Source organism: Hesperophylax consimilis, chromosome 8, assembly GCF_061612785.1.
Source record: "Hesperophylax consimilis isolate HC1 chromosome 8, BYU_Hcon_1.0, whole genome shotgun sequence".
Lineage (NCBI taxonomy): Eukaryota > Metazoa > Arthropoda > Insecta > Trichoptera > Limnephilidae > Hesperophylax > Hesperophylax consimilis.
Window position 1 is genome coordinate 24080649 of NC_142843.1, and position 22264 is coordinate 24102912.

Here is a 22264-nt window from a genome sequence, read left to right on the forward strand (position 1 = left end):
AAGGAACCAAAGCGCACACCAGATACTAAGTTCGGTGAGCGTGCTTTTGCCGTGTCAGGACCTAAAGCCTGGAATGGACTGCCACATGATTTGAGAATGATCGCAGACTCGACAGAATTTAGGTCTAAACTTAAAACGCACCTTTTCAGACAGTCGTATCCATAATTTCAGAAACCTTCACTTTCACAGTTGACGGCAATTTAAATTTAAATTAACAAAATGTAAAAAATACTAAAAATAAAATAAAATAAATAAAAATAATAATTAAAAATAAATAAATAAAAATGATAACAACTAACAATTTGTAGGCTTTTAAGACAGTTAAAATACATTTAAATTAAAATAAAAACTATAGCAGACTTAAGATCATGCGACGACCAGTGTTTTTTGATATAGTGTCCTCTGCGTGCAGTTCTATCTTTTATAAGCATAAACTTTTTAATATAAGTGTGTTTGTTGGAAGTGACTTGCCAGGTAAGTATGTTTTGGTATCATTTCTAAATAACAAATGTAGATCCTAGGAAATAAATTGTACAGCGCCCTTGAGGTGATTTTTCACAAAAACGGCGCTCTACAAATTATCCAATTATTATTATTATTATTATTATTAAGCTACTGCAAGTATGGTTAGACAAATGCATCAATTTGTAATTTCATAAATGATTTTTTATTGCCAAAGGCTACTTTTATTGTTTGTTCTGTGGGCTCACTTTTGTTCCTAATTTCGAGGCACATTATTTATTCTATTTTATTTTTTAGCTGAAATTCGCGTGAGTGCATTAGTAGCTGAACACAATTTGCCGTTCACGATTATGGATCATTTGCCCAAGCTTTTCAGAAAAATATTTCCTGATTCAAAAATTGCCGAGGAAATGCATTGTTCCCGCACCAAGACGCAAGCCATAATCGAGAATCGATGAATCCACCGACAGAAGTACAGTGAAGCATTTGTGCATAGTAGTAAGATACTTGAAAAATAATTGCATCAGAGATAGTTTTCTTGCCCTCATCCCACTTTCGTCTGCAAATGCTATCGCTTTATTTAAACATATTCATGACTTTTTCATAAAACACGAAATTCCGTATAAACAAAATATGATCGGTTTTGCATCTGATGGAGCCAACGTTATGATGGGTAACCAACATTCTGTCATGATGCTTTTGAAAGCAGAAATACCTAATAACTTATTTGTGATGAAATGTATATGTCACTCATTTCATTTTATGCCTCATATGCATGTGAAAAATTACCGCGTTTTGTAGAGGACTTCGTTAGGGACGTTTTTAAAATTTTTTCCTCAAGTCCAAAAAGGGTAGCTGAATACAAAAAATTTCAAACATTTTGCAACCTAAAAGTTCACAAAATGTTACACCCTTCGCAAACCCGATGGTTTTCAGTACACGCTGCGGTAAAACGGGTACTAGAACAATATGCAGCATTAAAACTTTTTTTATAGATGCCACCCATAATAATGACCTACTAGCTGCTGAAAATATACTTCAAAAAATTAATGACCCCACGACGCAACTTTTTTTAGAATTTTTAGATTTTGTTCTCCCAATTTTTAATAACCTTAACAAAGAGATGCAGGCTGAGTATCATCGAATTCATGTGTTATATTCAGAAGTATCGCGAACACTTAGGACCCTGTACGATTGTTTTAGAGAGAATACATTGTCAGTGTACCTATTGACGACGTAGATTTCAAAAACCCGCGAAACTTTTTAGATTTAAATGACATTTATTACGGGGCGTTAGTTATAAATAATTTGTTAAACACAGATGAAATATTAACAAATGAACAAAAGCATTTTTTTAGAGTCAGATGTTTAGATTTTTATATTGAAGCGTGTAAGTAAATTGTCGAAAGATTCCCCCTAAAAAACAATGTATTGAAGGATTTTCAAGCATTTTATCCAGCCCGGATAAAAACTGGCGAAGTAGTTTCTATTGTTGCTATATGTAGGATTTTTCCAAATTTGATTACTGTTGGTGAATTACAGACAATTGACACGGAGTGGAGACTACTTCGAAATATTGATTTCCAAAACTTAAGTGACAAATCGGATTTATTTTGGGAAAGTATAAGCAATATGAAATATGGCGATGGTTCTGCAATGTTTCCCACTCTTATTAAATTTTTCTATAATATTTTTACACTACCCCATTCATCTGCAAATGTAGAAAGAATATTTTCAGCAGTTAATTTGCTTAAAACCAAGCAAAGAAATAGGCTTTCTTCTAAGACCATTGAAGGCCTCTTGCATTGCAAACGCCGTATTGATAAAAACAGCTGCTATGACTTTGACATTGAAAAAAATATGATGTCTGTTATCTCTAAAAAACATTGGTAGGATAAAGAAATTGAATAATCGAAGTTCATAATTTCTTTATTTGTTTGTCAGCAACATGCTTTTCAGCAACACATTGTATTTTTTTCCTTTGGGTATTTTATTTATTTATTTTATTTATTTATTTGTTAAGACATACACAGTACAATAAGATACAGTTAGAATTTTTTTTTAGTTATTACATAGTTGTAGTACCTATTACGTATGTCCATAAAATGTCATTACGTAATTTCGCCTGAGATTGTTATAAAAGGAAGGAAGTGTGTGGATAGATAATAATAAATGAATTGAAAATAAGAATTATAATAAGCTCACGAATTGTAATTGACTGTTAATACATAGGAGTTTTGAAAAATGATGTGAAAATATTTTTGAAATTTGTCATGCTAAGAAATTTAATAAGTTAGTTTTGTATGTTAGAAAGGAATCATGAAAGATGTCTAAATGTAGTAATTTTTCGTAATGGGTGTATGTTGTGATTGCGCGAGTAATTACTGAGTTGTTTGCTGCATTGGTATTGTTGGCTTCAATATGAAATAGTGTAGTGTGCCTGGTACGCCTCGTTGGAACATTTAAACCAATGACGGATAGTAATTCGGGACTATCTATTTTATTATTTAGCAGATTATGTAGAAACAACAGGTCTGACAATGTGCGTCTTTTTTGTAGAGTTAACATATTATTTGTAGTATTGTTGTATTTCTTGAGTAAATGTTTCGAAAATTTATTCTGTATACTTTCTACTAAATCTATGTATACCTTATATTGAGGATTCCATATTGTGGAAGCATACTCCAGTGGACTTCTGACCAATGAACAAAACAAAATTTTCAGAGTCTTAGCACTTTTGAAAACTTTGCATATTCTTAATAAGAAACCTAGCATTCTGTAGGATTTAGAAATAATGTGTTCAATGTGCTTGTCAAAAATTAATTTGCTATCTAAGTAAACACCTAGATCTTTACACGTAGACATAGGTTGTAAAGGTTTGTTATTCAAGTTGTATGGATAGATGATTTTGTTTTTATTTCTAGTAAATGTAATCGAGTGACACTTAGATATGTTTAAGGACAATAAATTTGATTCACAATATACGCACAAATTATCAAGATCGCTTTGCAATTCCATACAATCGGATAAACACTGTATAGCTTTATAAATTTTCATGTCATCCGCGTATAAAACAAAGTAACTATTTTTAAAGCATACGGAAATGTCATTTATATAAATATTAAATAAGAGTGGTCCAAGATGCGATCCCTGGGGCACACCTGAGATGATTTCCGTTAAGCAAGATGCAAAACCATTGACAACCGTGATTTGGTGCCGATTATTGACGTATGATGCGATCCATCTATAGAGGTCACCGTGAATTCCTAGACCTAATAACTTTTGTAAAAGAATATAATGATTAACACGGTCAAATGCTTTAGAATAATCCGTATAAATGGCATCTACCTGGCATCGCATATCCATTTGAGCATGAAGAAAATTTGTAAAAAATGCAAGATTTGAAGTTGTTGAGCGATTTTTCATGAAGCCGTGTTGATTATTTAAGAGTGAGGGTGAGATAATAGAATATAATTGATCGTAAACAATTTTTTCCAATACTTTACTTAGTATCGGTAATTTGGATATAGGTCGATAGTTCGAGACATCATTTTTACTGCCATTTTTATATATTGGGGTAATATTGGGGTATTGTGTATTCTTACATGTTATCTTTAAACATAACTAGATAGTTCTTGCATTTTCTCTTCCATTTACCGATGGGTGTTATTTTTAAGCTTTCTGGCAGCACATTGAATTTTTTTATTCCTATGTGGTGTAATATTCCATTGTAATGTGTTAACGTTATCTTTATTATTTCGATAACATATTGTGTAATATTAAGTTTTATGTATAAATATCAATGTCATCAATATCTCTATACTACTATAATATTGAATTCTTATATGTTATCTTTTAACATAACTAGATAGTTCTTGCATTCTCTCTTCCATTTACCGATGGGTGTTATTTTTATGCTCTCTGGCCATAGACATCAATGTTTCTGGCAGTACATTGACATTTTTTATTCCTATGTGGTGCAATATTCCATTGTAATATGTTAACGTTATCTTTATTATTTCGATAACACATTGTGTAATATTAAGTTTTATGTATAAATATCAATGTCATCAATATCTCTATACTACTATAATATTGAATTCTTATATGTTATCTTTAAAGATAACTAGATAGTTCTTGCATTCTCTTCCATTTACCGATAGGTGTTATTTTTATGCTTTCTGTAATATTCTATTGAAACACGTTAAAGATATCTTTATTATTTCGATAACACATTGTGTATTATTAAATTTTCTTTATAAATATCAACGTCATCAATATCTCTGTTTTACTGTTAGCCAATTTAGCTCCTGTAACATTTTGGCTACTTTTAAAAATCTATTTCGCCGTATTATTCACATTGCTATATTTTGAACAATTTGCAACTTACTTTGTTCTGTCATTTCACCAGAAAAGAATCGTTGGACAGTTGTTAAAATGTGGGCTAAAATTGGAGTTACGAGTATATACTGTAATCGCAGATTCTTGGAACAACTTTTGAATAATTCTTCCCAGAAAAGAGATACTTGTATCCAAGTTTCTATTGTAAATGCCCAGCATGCTTATAAAAATTAAATCTTAATCTAATATAACTCGTAATTACTCCATAACAGTAACGATTTCCACAATTTTATTTTCGCTCTTGCATTGTATTTTTTTTTGCTAATTCATCTGCTAAATTAGTAGGTATTTCATAATAAACAATGCTAAACATTTTACTATTGGGTGACAGCGGAATGTTTACATGTGAAGCCAGGTGATATGAAGAAAAAGCTCGAGGTGATTGGATGGTTGCTTATTAAAATTGAAAATAAAAAAGATTGTTTCGTTTCATTTAATCGTAGACACATCCCGAGGACAAAAATCGTCACTTGTTTGAATGCCGCTCAATTTTAATGTACATTGATAGGTATTCAATAAATTTTGACGTCTCTTGAACTGACATTTCAAATTTCACAAAAAATGTTCTGTGTTGACAGACGTAAAAATAAGTCTCCATCGAATGTTACGGAAAATTGCGTCATTCCATGGGCAACATCTACAATTATGCTGCTTCTTGATTTTTTAGATCGTTGTTAATGGTCTGCTTCGGAAATAGTAAACGGGATTCGGATTGTTGACAAGGGAGAATATTTATTATAATAGTTCTAGTCATCTCCCGATTTTTAGGCGAAAATTCTCCCGATTTTGAATTTTTAGTTTCGGGAACACTGGGTGCACATTTGACAGAGTGGTTAATTACTTTATTTATGATTTGACACAATGTGAAAAAATGAAGTGACTTTATATGTGAAAGAATTTATATACATATTTGACTGTTATATATACATTGAACACGAAGTTTATTATTTAAAATGCCTGTAGCGTGTTCTAAAATATGTGGAAAGAACGCAGTTTTGAAGGTTAGTTTGGAAAATCCTTTACTAAGATTTTTTTTAACTTAAGTTGATGGTAAACTATATACATATTTGACTGTTATATATACATTGAACACGAAGTTTATTATTTAAAATGCCTGTAGCGTGTTCTAAAATATGTGGAAAAAACGGAGATTTGAAGGTTAGTTTGGAAAATCCTTTACTAAGATTTTTTTAACTTAAGTTGATGGTAAACTATTAGGATCGCTTTCCACGCTTAATGCTAAGATTTTTTTATTGTAGTAGGTTATTCAACTTAATTACTATAAAAACCAACTATTTACAACCGGGGGAATGGAAAATACTGCATTTAAAATTACGTGAAATGAAAATTTGCTTTTGTATGGGATCACCGCTATAATAATATTTTACAATAATTTCTGTCCGTACTATGACATAAGCAAGCTTTTTATTCAAAAAATATTTTTTTAATAATATAAAAAATACAAAATATCAGGAATATAAAAATGTCAATATGGCGGACGTCCGATACAAAAGCAAATTTTCATTTCACATATTTTAAATACCTACAGTATTTTCTATTCCTCCGCATGTAAATTGTTGACTTTTACAGTAAATAAGTTAAATCAACGGGTATTTAAAAAAAACTTCAAATTAAGCGTGGTCAGCAATCGTAAAATATTACCAAAACGATTTTGTCAATTTATCAATTATTTCAGAGGCCCAAAACTGGTGATGCATTGTGTAAAGAATGCTTCTTTGACGCCTTTGAAAGTGAAATCCATCACACAATCACCGAGGGGAAACTCTTCAAAAGAGGAAATTTAGTTGCCGTCGCCGCGTCAGGTGGAAAAGATTCCACAGTTCTTGCACATGTACTTAAATTACTAAACGTTAAATATGACTACGGATTGGAATTAGTATTGCTCTCCATAGATGAAGGTATAACCGGGTACAGGGATGACAGTCTGGAAACAGTCAAAAGAAACCGTGATGACTATGAAATACCACTGAAAATCTTATCTTACAAAGAGCTGTATGGGTGGACAATGGATGAAATTGTCAAAGAAATTGGACGCAAGAACAACTGCACATTTTGTGGTGTGTTCAGACGACAAGCTCTAGACCGAGGAGCGGCGTTGCTGAAGGTGAATTGTGTGGCCACAGGGCACAATGCAGATGATATTGCTGAAACTATTCTTATGAATATTCTAAGAGGGGATATTGCAAGGCTACAGAGGTGCACATCCATCATAACGGTAAGGCGGCATTGATGCTACAGTTCAGGCTCATCCAAAAAGGTGTCTGTGACTTTCAAATTAAATAACTTAGGACAGGTTGTTTCGGAGAATTTGAACAATTCATCAAATTTCAACGTTCATTTACGGGTTCTGTGAAAGTCCTATTCAAATTCTGTTATTATATCATTATAGGCTAGTTGCTTGACAGAACTGAAATAAAAACAGAACTTAAAAATATCTTTCACAGAACTTGAAAATTAACTTTGAAATTCGAAGAATTGTTCATGTTCTCCGAAACAACCCGTCCTAAGTGTTATATTAAGGACGGGTTGTTTCGGAGAATCTGAACAATTCATCAAATTTCAACGTTCATTTTCAAGTTCTGTTTTTATTTCAGATTTGTCAAGCAACTAGCCTACAATGATATAAAAACAGAACTTGAATAAGTCTTTCACAGAACCCGAAAATGAACGTTGAAATTTGATGAATTGTTCAAATTCTCCGAAACAACCCGTCCTAAAGGTAGCTGCCAAAAATTATTTGCAAGATGATATTGTTAATTCTGAATTTAAAATATGATATGTATTGACAAATATGAAGTTTAATAAATAGGTCCCAATGGTCGAGTGATTTAAGAAGTCTATTGTTAAGACGAGAGATCCTGTGTTCAATTCCTAGTTGTGACCGTTATATTTTTTATTTTTCTATTTCATGTTTCGTTTAGATTTATTAGTATTATCTTCTTTAATGATATATTACATTGATGGATAATCAAAATAAGTTAAAAGAAAAAGTTATTCCTGTATATTATTTATTTGTACACCAAAACATGTAGAAAATCTTATTTTTTTAGATAATTTTGATAAATGAGTTCCTCATGTTGTGTGACGAACATCTAAGCGATAGTCGACCTCCCTCCGGGTATGCTGAATCATATCAGGAGTCACAATAGCAATTTTCGCGCAGATTCTCTCTGTAAATTCCAAATCCTGGATTTTTTCTGCATAAATAATGTTCTTAGGATAACCCAACAAGGAAAAGTTCATAGAAGTAAGATCAGGACTTTTAGGTGCCCACAAAATAACAGAACAAAGTGATTCACTACAACCTTATTGTGCAACAAGCTCTCAACAATAGATTCCCTGGCTGTTGGATTGGTAGCAATGGTCCTGTCTTTTGACCACATGTTAAAATCACGGACCTTTTCACTTTTTCAATGACCCTGTATAATAAATGTTATTACTCAATAAATATATAAGTTTTACTAGTTATATCAAATTGTTTTATTTTTAGGGAAGCGACGATGGGATTACAAGAGTAAAGCCACTAAAGTACACGTACGAAAAAGAAATAGTTATGTACGCTTACTTTAAAAAGTTAGTATATTTTTCCACGGAGTGCATTTATGCACCAAATGCGTATCGGGGTTACGCAAGGGCACTTTTAAAAGATTTTGAAAAAGTGAGGCCTTCTTCAATAATGGATATTTTGCACTCAGGTAATTTACTAACTGTGAATGTTTGTGACATAACAAAGTTGATTTATTAATTTTGAGTTCTGCAAATGTAATATACACAATATATATTATTTTTTTAAATTGTGGTATCGTTCACTACATATAATTATGTAATTTAATTGTTTCAGGTGAAAAACTCTCCATAAATGAAAATATCAAATTACCTGAAAGACGAATTTGTCAAAGGTGTAATTTTGTGTCCTCACAAGAGACTTGTAAAGCCTGTGTTCTTCTAGAGGGATTAAACAAAGGATTACCTCGGTTAGGAGTTGGAAAGAGCTCAAAAGTCAAAAGAATACTGGCTGAGCACAATAAAAACACTGAAAATAGAGCAATGAATTAAAAAATGTATTGGCAACGAATATTGTTTTTTTAATTTACACTTTACAAAAAAAATGCACACTGTAAATGAGGACATCAATGATTGAACATACCGAGTCAATAAGTTGCATTGTGAAACGGAACGTCAATTATGAACATTTGAGTCAATAAGTTACATAGTGAACATAGACATCAATGACTGAACATTCAGAGTCAAATTATAATCAATAAGAAATCAAAGTTACCCTTCATGACCACTAACATTCCTTGTGGATACAGATATACCTCAAATAACGGCAACTCTATAGCGACCCATTTACGTAAGGCTTTCTCTCAAAGCGTCACTTAGTTTATTTGCTTACAATCACCAATTTTTCTTCCATTACGCTCCATGATTTTGCAAAATAAAAATTTTGTATCCCAGAAAATCCATTACAACACAATTTTTCATTGAGACCTGGTTCAATAGCATTTGGAACAATTCAAAATTTTATTATACAACACAATTTTTTTTAAATATTTGTATTCCATTTTTCTAGATCTCAGTAAAGTCTGGTATTCTTAAAAAAAAACTTAATATTCACAAGGATAGTTTCTTCTGATTTGGGTAGTGGCTCAGTCTTAGCGACTTTTCCTTTTTTGTAACATTCTAAATATTAATATGTAGATTTTTTTTAACCTTACAATAAAACTATTTGAAGAACTCCATATTATTTAATTAAATTGATTTTTTATTAAGTTCTATGTGTAAATTAACATGCAACTAAAAAAATTATAAATACTTTTATTACGTTTCCTGTCTTTAGAAATGAAGTCTACCGTGTTTATTTTAGTTACAAGTGCATTCTTATTTCAGTTGTTCCTGTACATGACGATTTAATTGCTATACATGGATCTTTTCGTGAAAAAATGGTAGCATTTTGAATAGTAGACCAAAAAGGTTGTTTTGGTCTACTATTATTGGTTGTTGCAAAATGTAGTAACAGATCTCCGGAGGTTTGTAACAATCGTCGGCTAAAGATATTGGAATACCATTTCCTTATTTCAAGTATATGTCATAGGCACATTATCCACACCTTTTTAAAAATAACCCAATCAGTTTTCACTTATAACGTTAGTTTCTAAGTCATACTTTGTAAGTTAATAGAAAATATAGCAATTTTTAATGAATAATTCAAGTGGAATTCCAATCATGTAATAAATGCTGGTGCTTTCGATACGATAGCAGCCCGACACACCGGACAGTTGTCTTTGATGTAATCTGAGCAATCTTCACAGATGGAGACATGTCCACAAGGCAGAAGAATAATCTGAAAAAGATAAAATAGAATAAATATTGATAAAACAATGAGTTGATTGATGATGCAACAATTCTTAATTTGATGATAATTAACAAACTTAATGTAAACAGAAAAAATCTACAGTAATGGTAAAACCATTCTCTAAGGACGGGTTGTTTCACATTATTTGAATAGTACATCTAATTTGAATGTTAAAATTTAAGTTCTGTGAAAGTTCTATTAACACACTTTAATCGGGAAGAGTAGTTCTACCCGTTCGGTCGATTGATGCTTAACGTCGGGAAGGGTAGTTCTACCTTCTGCGCCCGCCTCATTTCAATGGCAGAAAAGAAGAAATTATCCGATGTTTTTATATGAATATTATATACCAATCTCTTTGTAAAGGTCCCAACTATACGTACATAATTATCAAATTGTAATGCAAGTCTTTTTTTAGTATTTATATTGGAGTCTTTTGTGTACATCGATATTTCAACTAAAGTGACCTATATTATTGAACACCTGACACTTGATAAGTATTGCGTTTGAAGATCAACGAAATAAGTAATTTAGATAACATATTCTGTTATTCTAATAATTCAATTCCTGGAACCAGGGTTTTTATGACCATGAAACCCGAAACAAATCTTTCTATCTCTGATCCGCACCCACTCAACTTCTAGGTGCGAGCGAGAGGAGAGTGTCGAGCATTTAAAAACAGCAGGTATCGGCAAACACAGTTAGGCGGACCATAATAAATATTTACAAGTGCGTGCCAGTTTTTAAAAAGCAAATTGTCCTACGATTGTGTTCCGAGGAGATAATATTTATATTTGCTTTTTCAAACCTTTCAAAATGTATTCTGAAAATTACGAAAGTGATAACGAAATCGTCGCAGATAATTTATCTGCCTGTTCTAGTAATTATTTGCCTGAATTATATAGTGAAAGAGAAGAATCTAATGGAAGTGAAGAAATTCCTTGTAGGAAAAGAATGTCAGTGATGCCATTACAGTTCAGTGATTCTGAAGAAAGTGATATGGAGGAAGAACAAGGAAATATTAGATGAACAATTTTTAGACGTAAACTGTAACTGATTATATAAAGGTGATTAAAAACTTAAACCTAATAGTGTATGGTGAAAAAAATAAACAATATTATGTGAGCAATACGAGAAGCATTCTACGCTAAGTGATTATTCTAAATTTCATTTGAAAAAATAACCAATATTATAAGCACGTTCCGATGGTTTTGGTCCGCTGTATCGTGCGAGAGGCAATTGCACACGTGGTATTTCAATGAGTAATAATGTGTTACTCTGACGATACTTGAGAAGTGGCAATTGTTTTTGTTTTTATAATGATTTGGGCTTGGTGAAAATATAATAATTTGTAATTTTATAAAATTGAAACCTAGTTTATACTTAAAAAATTGAACACTAATGACTCAACTATGACTTTGTTTTCGATTTATTATGTTGCATTAGAAATAATACTTGGTTTTCAGCTACAAATTATATAGCTTGGGTATGCTGAGTTAGTATGTAGAAAATTTTATTGAAATATTTCCATTATTTACGAAGATATAGCGATTTAAAACAAATTAAACAAATTCGCGCGGGACCTTTATTTTCGCCCGTTTTCAGCGGTCAGCCGGCGAAAAAATAACCCGATCAAAGTGTGTTAATCTGTTATTATTTCATCATGGGCCGGTTGTTTCACAGAACTTGGATAATAATACAACTTGAATATTAACACACTTTGATTGGGTTATTTTTTTGCCGGCAGACCGCTGAAAACGGGCGAAAATAAAGGTCCTGCGCGAATTTCTTTAATTTGTTTTAAATCACTATATATTCGAAAATAATGGAAATATTTTAAATACATACTAACTCAGAATACCCAAGCTATAAAATTTCTAGCCGAAAACTAAGTATTATTTCTAATGCAACTTAATAAATCGAAAACCCTAATGACCCAACAAGTCATTGTTGGGTCATTAGGGTTCAATTTTTTAAGTATAAACTAGGTTTCAATTTTATAAAATTACAAATTATTATATTTTCACCAAGCCCAAATCATTATAAAAACAATTGCCACATCTCTAGTATTGTCAGAGTAACACATTATTACCCATTAAAATACCATGTGTGCAATTGCCCCTCGCACAGTACAGCGGACCAAAACCATCGGAACGCGCTAATAATATTGGTTATTTTTAAAAATGAAATTTAAAATAATCACTTAGCGTAGAATGCTTCTCGTATTGCTCAAGTAAGATTGTTTATTGTTTTTCACCATACACTATTAGGTTTAAGTTTCTAATCACCTTTATATAATCAGTTAAAGTTCACATCTAAAAATTGTACATCTAATATTTTATTGTTCTTCCTCCATATCACTTTCTTCAGAATCACTGAACTGTAATGGCATCACCGACATTCTTCTCCTACAAGAAATTTCTTCAATTCCACTAGATTCTTCACTTTCACAATGGAATTCAGGCAAATAATTACTAGAACAGGCAGATAAATTATCTGCGACGATTTCGTCATCACTTTCGTAATTTTCGGAATCCATTTTGAAAGGTTTGAAAAAGCAAATATAAATATCATCTCCTCGGAACACAACCGTAGGACAATTTGCTTTTTAAAAACTGGCATGCACTTGTAAATATTTATTATGGTCCGCCTAACTGTGTTTGCCGATACCTGCTTTTGTTAGATGAGCCAGACACTCTCCGCTCGCTCGCACCTAGGAGTTGAGTGGATGCGAAACAGAGATAGAGAGATTTGTTTTGGGTTTCAGGGTCATAAAAACTCTCTTTCCAGGAATTGAACTATTATAATAACAGAATATTATGTTATCTAAATTACTTATTTCGTTGACCTTCAAACGCAATACCTATCAAGTGTCAGGTGTTCAATAATATAGGTCACTTTAGTTGAAATATCGATGTACACAAAAGACTCCAATATAAATACTAAAAAAAGACTTGCATTACAATTTGATAATTATGTACGTATAGTTGGGACCTTTACAAAGAGATTGGTATATAATATTCATATAAAAACATTGGATAATTTCTTCTTTTCTGCCATTGAAATGAGGCGGGCGCAGAAGGTAGAAATACCCTTCCCAATGTTAAGCATCAATCGAAGAACGGGTAGAACTACCCTTCCCGATTAAAGTGTGTTAACTTTGAAATTTGATGAACTGTTCAAATTATTTGAAACAACCCACTCTAAGACCAAGGGAGTTATAATTTCTTTTGTTATGAGAAAGTTCAGAAATGAAATAGAGATGACTTCAGCCGTGTTTTTTCATCAGGGTATAAGCTAAACCCAAGGCATTATTTAATAAATTTATATTTAGCCAAAACTCTATCATCCTTTCTTAAAATTGCAGTGTAAATATTATGCGGTACTTATGGTTGGAATGGTGAAAGGCTTGAATTATTATTACAGCCTAGGTATGATTAAAATGGCGTTAAACCGGGCTCTAGGCCGGCTTAACTATACCTAAGCTGAACAGGCGCGTAAGAATCTAATAAGACGAAATATTATATTTATTTCTGGGCCATTAATAAACAAGTTTTTAAAAAATTATTAGTTTTTTGGACAATCATTCAGATACCCTGCAATATTCAAATCATTATTTAATTTTATCTTGTTATTGAATTTTATTAAATTGTAAAATGGGGGGCCTCTGCTCCGGCAAAGCACCCAGTGAAGCCCACAGTATGAAATAATGTTTGAAGATACATAATGTTATTGTATCAATAATAAAAAATAAACTGTGATTACGAGGCATGATAATGGCTATTAATGCATCACTAGTAATTAAATGCGATAACAATTACCACATAACATTGATGGCATCCATTAAAGAAGTGACATGTATTAAGGCGATGCACTACATCGTGTAATATTTTAAATTGAGCCTCTATCAATAACAACCCTTACGTAGATGGCGATAACGTTTAAATTCCCGCTTAACACCATCCGCCTGTTTTGATTTATGCAAGAAAAAAACATGGCCAAAAAGTGGCTTTTATTTTATTTTGTGGATGTTCAGGCATAAATATTTGATTTTTTTTCGATCATTTTATAGATAACTTAATTTTCCACATTATACAATAAAATTATAACCGAAAATGGGTTCGTAAGTAGGAGATTTTGAACTTTAAAGCAGTTTTCATAGGCCTTATACATTATTTTTTTCTGGGCTTATAAAAAGGCTTATCTAAAAAATACTCGATTATTTCAAAGGCCAAGATGTATTCTACTCGCAGTATTTAATTAAAGCATCTGAAACATTTCTAGGCGACCAAATTTTCAAACCAAAAACACATGATATTCAGAGATGTGCTTTATTTCAAATAAATCCATTTCAAATGGAAATGCAAAATGGGTATTTTCCATTTTGCATTTTAAATGCTTTTCTCAATGCATTTTCCATTTCAAATGCTTTTTTGCAACATTCTTCCTACTATCTCCTCTCATCTTTTTTTCATAAGCCACAAATATCAGTCGGTCCTCAACCTCGCTATGAGAGATAATTTACATTTGTCAAGTTGCTCCCTGGTAGGAGCCCTGGCAATTGAGCGATACCATTACAAAAAATACTGAAGATGGGGCCATGACGCTGTAATATTAAATGTTAGATAGCAGTTTCTATGTTTTTACGTTGGCAACATTAATCCCGCGCAAATTTTTTGTGGTTTCATAATATGTAGTCGTGGTGATTTTGGATTTACTATCATATAATATGTTTGTTCTACATTGATGTCCATTATTAAATGACAAAATTGCTTAAAAATTCTATAATTATTTTGATTGTTTGACCTGAGAAACCATTTTGCATTTTCAATGCATTTTGAAAATAGGTATTTTGCATTTGAAATGCTTTTCTAAAAACCATTTTGCATTTTCAAATGGAAAAGTTTTGACCTATTTCCATTTTGCATTTCAAATGGTTTTGGGTACCCATTTTGCACATCTCTGATGATATTGCATTACTACGTATGGCATCGCCTTAAGAATGTAATTTACTTATTCCTTAGGAATTCACTTTGATAAGCTAGGTACATAAAGATGTACTTTAACCTGTTAACCGGGCGGGACGTATAAATACGTCAAACGTAAACAGTATCGGGTACGGGTAGGACGTATAAATACGTCCTTGAAATATATGTTGCGCCCTGGAACGAGCGGGACGTATATTTCCGAACATATCACACGGAAATTGAGTTTTTAATTTTTTAAACTCAATGTTTCTCTTTTATCTGTGTGCTTTTATTTATTGTTCTGTAATTATAACCTTTTTTATATTTTTTTGTAATCTTTTTTTGTAATTGATACGTCCTAGTGAAGGAGTTCGCGCCCGTTATATGCTGCGTAATTCAAAACTGAACTCCCCGGTTAACAGGTTAAATGCTACGCAACATCATCGCATTTGCAAATCTTTAATCTAAAGAATGAATTATAATAATTATGTACTTCTTTAGGATTTTCTGCGCAAACTACGCATAATTGTGTTCGATCTGTTACATTTTTTCCTCGAGCCTGCGCCCTCCTTTCCCTCCTTGTTACTGCTAATTGTTTTTTCATAATATCTTCATCTTGTTGTCTTTTCTTTCTCGACATGTATTTGATGGCTATTCTACTTGTAAGTATAATAGCCACCGACCCAAATACCAAAATCAGTATTCTGAAACATATAATAAAGACCAAATTAATTATCATAATTGAAATCAAAATTTCATTATAATACTGGGCTCAAGGGAATATGTTAATATCTGTGTACATAAAGTGATTTTCATATTAGGATTCTTTTAGTGCAAGGAAAAATCTAACAGAGTAGGAGTGTTCACACTGGAAGTTGCCACCCAGCGATTTGGCCAAGCAGTTACTCCAACCATGGAATTATATCGTCACTTATTTATTTTTCGGAATAACTTTATTGAGTAAAACCTCAAATTGTAATATTTAAATATTGAAGACAATATTAGTGATTTATAAATATTTATTATTTTATTTTTTTTATATATCGTCACTGTTCAAATTCTCCCCCTTATCTACAAAAACATGTTTTTAATAAAACTGTCTATTTTCCTTATTAATACTTAAGTAATGCATTAATTAATTAAAAAAAAAAAAATTTTAAGGAAGGAAAAAGGACTTTTATTAAACTCCTAAGAAATGGTTATTTTGTAGAAACTATGTAATCAGAGCAGTATATATGATATGCACTAATAGCATTAGAGACGATAAGCACTAGAATCTTAAGAACTAAGTTAATCCCAGACCAAATATGCTTCAACAACAACTGTCAATACTCAACAGTATTTATTTTAAAATAACACATGCCTGTAAGGTGGAAAGGTGCCAGATCTTTGGAAAAAGGCAATCGTCCACCCAATCCCAAAAAAGGGGGACCGTTCCGACCCTTCTAACTACCGCCCCATAGCCATCACTTCCATACTCTCGAAGGTATTAGAAAGGGTGGTTAACAACAAATTGCTCACATATCTCGAGAATAACAATATCCTAAGCGATCGGCAATATGGATTTCGTCGAAACCGATCGTGTGGCGATCTACTCGGATATGTAACGCATATTTGGGGGCGGTACATGGAACGTTTTGGTGAAACCCAAACCGTTGGGTTGGATATCTCCAAAGCCTTTGACAGAGTCTGGCACCGGGCGCTTATCGGGAAATTACCATCGTATGGGATCCACCCAACCCTGCATAGTTGGATTGCGGACTTTCTGAGGGGAAGAACAATTCAAACCGTGGTTGACGGCTCTTCTTCCTCACCGCACCAAATCAATGCGGGGGTGCCACAAGGATCTGTGCTGTCTCCGACGCTGTTTTTATTGCACATCAACGATCTCGTTGAATGTGCACCAATTCACTGCTACGCTGATGACAGCACCGTTCACGAGGGTTATCTTTTTGACAGGCCCCCTTCCACCTATGATGTCCGAACAGCTCGGGAAGTTTTGAAGCGAAAAATTGACCACCACCTAGAGATGGTTCGTGCCTGGGGTAAGGCCAACTTGGTCAGTTTCAACGTCTCAAAAACCCAAGCGTGTCTGATTTCGGCAAAGAGGGAGATCAATGACTGTCTGGTGCAATTTGATGGGAGCACTCTCCCCAATAAAGACTCCATTGAAATGCTTGGAGTTACTATATCAGACCAGCTCAAGTATCGGGGATCCATAGAAGCCCGAGTAAATCAGGCCTCCAAAAAGTTGGGCGTCTTGTACAGGGCTAGGAGATTCTTCAACAGTGACCAGCTGCTGACCCTGTACAAGTCTCAAGTCCGCCCAACTATTGAATTTGGGAGCCACCTTTGGGCTGGTGCCCCAAAATACTTGATAAACCTGCTTGAGTCTGTGCAAAGGAGAGCGATCCGTCTGATTGACAATCCGTTGTTAACAGACCGATTGCCTTCTCTGATGCATAGACGCAATGTAGGCATGCTGTGTCTGTTCTACAGGTATTTCAATGGAGCCTGCTCCAAGGAGCTAGCAGCATTGATTCCTGATGCACCGGTGCACGTGCGCGAAACTCGACGGACACGAACTGAACACCCGTTCACGGTTGACGTTGGCTTCATGAGAACGGGCCGTTTTTACGACTCGTTTTTGTGTAAGTCGGCTCGTATGTGGAACGAGCTACCGGCATCTGTTTTTCTTCCCTCCTATAATCCGAGCCTCTTCAAGGCCCGCATTAACAAATCCCTTCCTACAGCCCCTACCTTACTCCGCCTCACAACGCCGCCCAACCGGGTGGTGACATAGTTCCCCTGTCTGTGCACTGCACAGGCAGGGACACTCTTGTGAGGTGTCACATAAAAAAAAAAAAAAAAAAAAACATTCATAAAACGTGGATTTTCTCAAAATTTTTTTTTTTTTTGTGTATTACAGACTGTGTGTCCATTTACAATACACATGTAACATTAACTACATATAGATGATACGAAACAATGAAATAAAAAGGAATAGAAATAACAAGTTATAAGTTATAAATAGTGATTTTTGGCATTGACATGCCTCTTGAATTATTAATTAAAAATATCGATAGTCTTGGAGGCGTTGTTTAACAGCGCCATACCCCGTGTCATGCTATGCCGAGCCAGTACGTCCGTTCTGCCACGTGGGATACATAGCAGATCATGGTGCCGTCCCTGGCTGTAGTTGTTCGGTACGAACAACTTATAGCATTCCAGAAGGGCTATCTATTAAATTATTAAGAATTATGTACGCCGTTAGTGGAGACCTTGGTAGCGCGTTTCGCCAAGCAAATCTTCGTGATGCATGAATCGCGGGTACTCTCCGTGCATTCTCAAATACATGTATCTCAAAAACTATTTTGATTCTGTTCTAATTTTTCAATGTATTTTTGTTGGTATGGGGCCCATACAGCAGAGGCGTATTCAATTTTAGACCTTATAATGCAGTTGTACAAAGTCATCATTGCCTCGGGATTGGAAAATATTTGTTGACTTGAAATTTTTTTAAATCCATTATAAATTTGAAATGCATTTGCAAATTATAATACTTTTGATACACAATGCAGCGTTCAAGATATACTGGGATGTTGTTTTAACAATATAATTAAGTTCCACCTCAAGAAGTCTTTTGACTCGCTGATCTTTTTGATAAGGCTACTCTTAGTTGATGTTGTCAAGTATAATGGAAGGCCATCTCTGGGGGTCTGCAGCTTCATGGTGCCACCCTCGTTGCCGCTCAACTCCCCGATTGCCGTGATGTAGGTTCCATTCCGAAGCATTTCTTCCGTGGTTTGCAAACCTCGCTGGTGAACTCCAGCAAAGAATCCCCAAATATAATCCATCACACTTGGAGAAAGGGGTTCAAAACGGTCAGATGTAACATCCATATCTGGAATTTAAAAAAAATGATTATTGAGGTCAGCCATAAATTGCATAAAACGGTAAATATATACTAATTTATGTTTTGCCTAATTTAGACCAAGGGTTCCCAACCTTTCGAGTTACTTTCTACCCTGGTTTTCATGGGTAGAAGTATATCGAAGAATTTTTGCTGTTACTTTTCTAGTTTTTCAAAACTTTGACTTTTAAACCGTGATTTGCAGGTAACTTGAATCCGAGTCGTTAAAACTTACTCCTTGTTCATATTTGAGTCCTATGTACCTAAGTACTGATGGATTTCATTGATTGGTTGGAACAGGAATATTCATTCTAAATTAAGATTGGTAATAATGGCCAATGCATTTCAAATTCATGCAACCAGGTTTTTAGAACAAATATTCATTTTGGGTAATTATTCAATCATTGTGAGTTCCTGTGTTTAATAAGGGTTTACGAAACTGTTGGAAAAATATATATATATACATATATTAGATTATTTAGTATCTTACAATTGTCATAATGTATCTGACAGTCAAGGAATAAGATTTATTCATTAAATAACTTGCACAGTCAATAAGCTATAATTTTCGACTATTTACTTATTTAAATGTTATCATATTTTTATATACATCTATATGTATAATAAAAATGTCCATTTGTTCAAAATCATAAATCTCGGAAAGTTCTTCACCGATTGGTTTGAAATTTTAACACAACGTACCATTTGAATACGCTTGTGTTTTTATACATACCTATATTATATATGGAGGATAAAAAAAGTCTTAGCTGTCGTTAGTGAAATAAATAGCAAGTTCAAGCCTGAAGAAATTATAATTTACAGGCTTGGTAGTAAATTTTCAAACAAATCAGATCCATTAAAGTAGAATTTGAAGACCCTAAGCTGGCAAAACTTATTATTTTTAATAAAAATACTTTGCCTAATGGGACAAAAATGAAACCCGATAGGACTCTCTCGAAGGAAATGGAGGAGAGAAAAGAAAAGGGTGAAATTGATTTGCGAATGAAACATTTTAATGGAATTAACCGATTAGCTTTGCATATATGATGGATATTTTTCGAATAGATGCTTGCACAAACCACGGGTTAACAGATAGGCATGAATCTAGATAAACCAATACGTCCTTTGCATGGCCACCGAGAGGGGGAATAATTCACCAGGCCCAGTTTTGCGAATGTGCTCGAGATGGATTTTTGATGAAAATGGGTGCTACTCAAATAGAATACAAGTATTATTAAAGTAGATACATTTAAAAAGTTACTTGGAACTTAACCCTTGAGACGTTGTTGATTTGCACGGATCGAACCTTCTACAAGCTTCCATTTTTTCAAAGACAATAACAAGCACTATTTCGTTCTCTTTCTGACATAAAAGAAATAATTAATTTTTAGATGAGAGGAAGAGAGATATATGCATTTTAATAATGTGCGGTCGTTCTGGGACAAATATGGTCTTAGGAGAATATAATGCGCGCACGGCATTTGGGACTGTTTGGGTCTTAGAAGGTCCCAAGGGTTAACACACTATCACAATCATGCACAACTGTACTTTACGTCTGTCGGCTATGTATGAAATAAATATGACAAGTTTAGTGCCAGATACAGACATAACACAGCCGGACCTAGGCTGCTCCTCACTCTTCGCCGGTCGCTTCTGTCATATTCAACGAGTCGTCGTGGGTGTATGCAGGTGTGGCTATCGGTTAGAAAAATTAGTTATGCATATAAATCAAGGGGGTCGATAATGTTCGTCAATAGAGTTCTCGGCGGCCCTGTATATCTGTATAATATACTATCACATATATTGTTAGGATATCATTTTTTTCATCCATGGTTGTAAATTTAAAATATGGAAATAATTATTATTCTCAAAATTTATAATAATTTTCGGGATCAACCAATATTTGGTCAGCGATCAACTGGTTGGGAATCCTTGATTTCGACTATTATGACTGTATTTGCATATTTTATAAAAATAATATCTATTATGATAATTACCACAAGGTAAATGTAAATACATGCATGAACTTATGTTAGCAATAATACTGGTTTTTCAATAAAATCATTCGGAAGATTACCAACAATATATTATACTATTTTGAGATACTTACTAGCATCATACAAAATATCAACATTCAATTAACAACATGCTATATTACCTAGTATGTTGGCATCTAGAGCATCTACTATTTCAATATCAATCGCATTTGCTGACAAAACAAAGGGCATATTATTGTAAATCTCTCGAACGGTCCGGGATTGATGTGACCAGAAGCCCCCTGTTGTTCGGGCGACTACATGTTCCTTAACAATAATCTTCTGAATGACCCCCGACACAGTATCATTAGATATACTCTTTATTGAGTTTCCCAAAGGTCTCACTAGGCCACGTATGACAACATACGGTATTATTTTGTCAGGATATTTGTTCAATTCTGCTTTAAGATCATCGTTGATTTCTAAACTAGGGGCATCCTGTAAAATTATTTAAAAAGGGTTAAAAGATGTAATGTATAGTGTATACATAAAATAAACAAACCGACAATTCAACAAAAATCGAACAAGTTTTGGTGAAATAAAAATTGTTAACCAGAAAACGAGCTTATTTATTTATACAGAGGAATTTACTCACATTCAGTGAGAAGATAACATTTCGACATCTAGATAATTGCTTTATGCAAATTCCCAAAACAAGAGAATCAACGCCTAATGCAATGGTTTCGCCAATTACATGATAAATAAAATCCATTTGTATAATTTTATTATTCTACACATAAAATTTGATACCGCGGCCAAGTGACATAATTTAAATATACCTAATTGCATCCATAGATTGTACCATAAACAAACCACTCCTAATCATAGATATACCACTCATATTGAGCAAAAAACCATAAATAAACCACCCACCAAAGCAATAAAGCATAGATATTAGTGATGGGCAGGATCGAAATATCAAAAGAATCGAATGATTAATCGATTAAACTGCTTGGAGTTCAACGGGAGCAGTAGCTGCGGACAGAGGCAGATTTTTGTCGGTGATTTTGGTAGAATGATTTAAAAATATTAATATAATTTTAGTCTAGGACTGGGTGATGATTTTTCATTTTCGTTCATGATAATTAATCGAAATATTTCGATGAACGAA

General features: G+C 33.4%; 2 protein-coding genes across 3 annotated transcripts; one reads left to right on the top strand and one right to left on the bottom strand.

Moving 5' to 3' along the window:
* The first annotated feature begins 5622 nt into the window (after positions 1-5622).
* Positions 5623-8959, top strand: Ctu1 (Cytosolic thiouridylase subunit 1). 2 transcript variants are annotated; one of them, XM_089635068.1, is made up of 4 exons: positions 5623-5864; positions 6560-7099; positions 8375-8579; positions 8726-8959. In XM_089635068.1, the coding sequence occupies exons 1-4, from the start codon at positions 5817-5819 to the stop codon at positions 8938-8940; spliced, it is 1008 nt and encodes a 335-aa protein (XP_089491194.1). In that variant the 5' UTR covers positions 5623-5816; the 3' UTR covers positions 8941-8959. The 2 variants fall into 2 exon arrangements, with proteins under 2 accessions (XP_089491194.1, XP_089491195.1); XM_089635069.1 differs by lacking the exon at positions 5623-5864 and adding an exon at positions 5920-6021.
* Positions 8960-8976: 17 nt separating this feature from the next.
* On the bottom strand, positions 8977-21941 carry Mul1 (Mitochondrial E3 ubiquitin protein ligase 1). The gene is made up of 5 exons (XM_089635067.1): positions 21749-21941; positions 21276-21591; positions 18835-19108; positions 15698-15908; positions 8977-10228 (listed from the first exon to the last, which is right to left on the bottom strand). The coding sequence occupies exons 1-5, from the start codon at positions 21863-21865 to the stop codon at positions 10109-10111; spliced, it is 1038 nt and encodes a 345-aa protein (XP_089491193.1). The 5' UTR covers positions 21866-21941; the 3' UTR covers positions 8977-10108.
* Between the last annotated feature and the right edge of the window lie 323 nt (positions 21942-22264).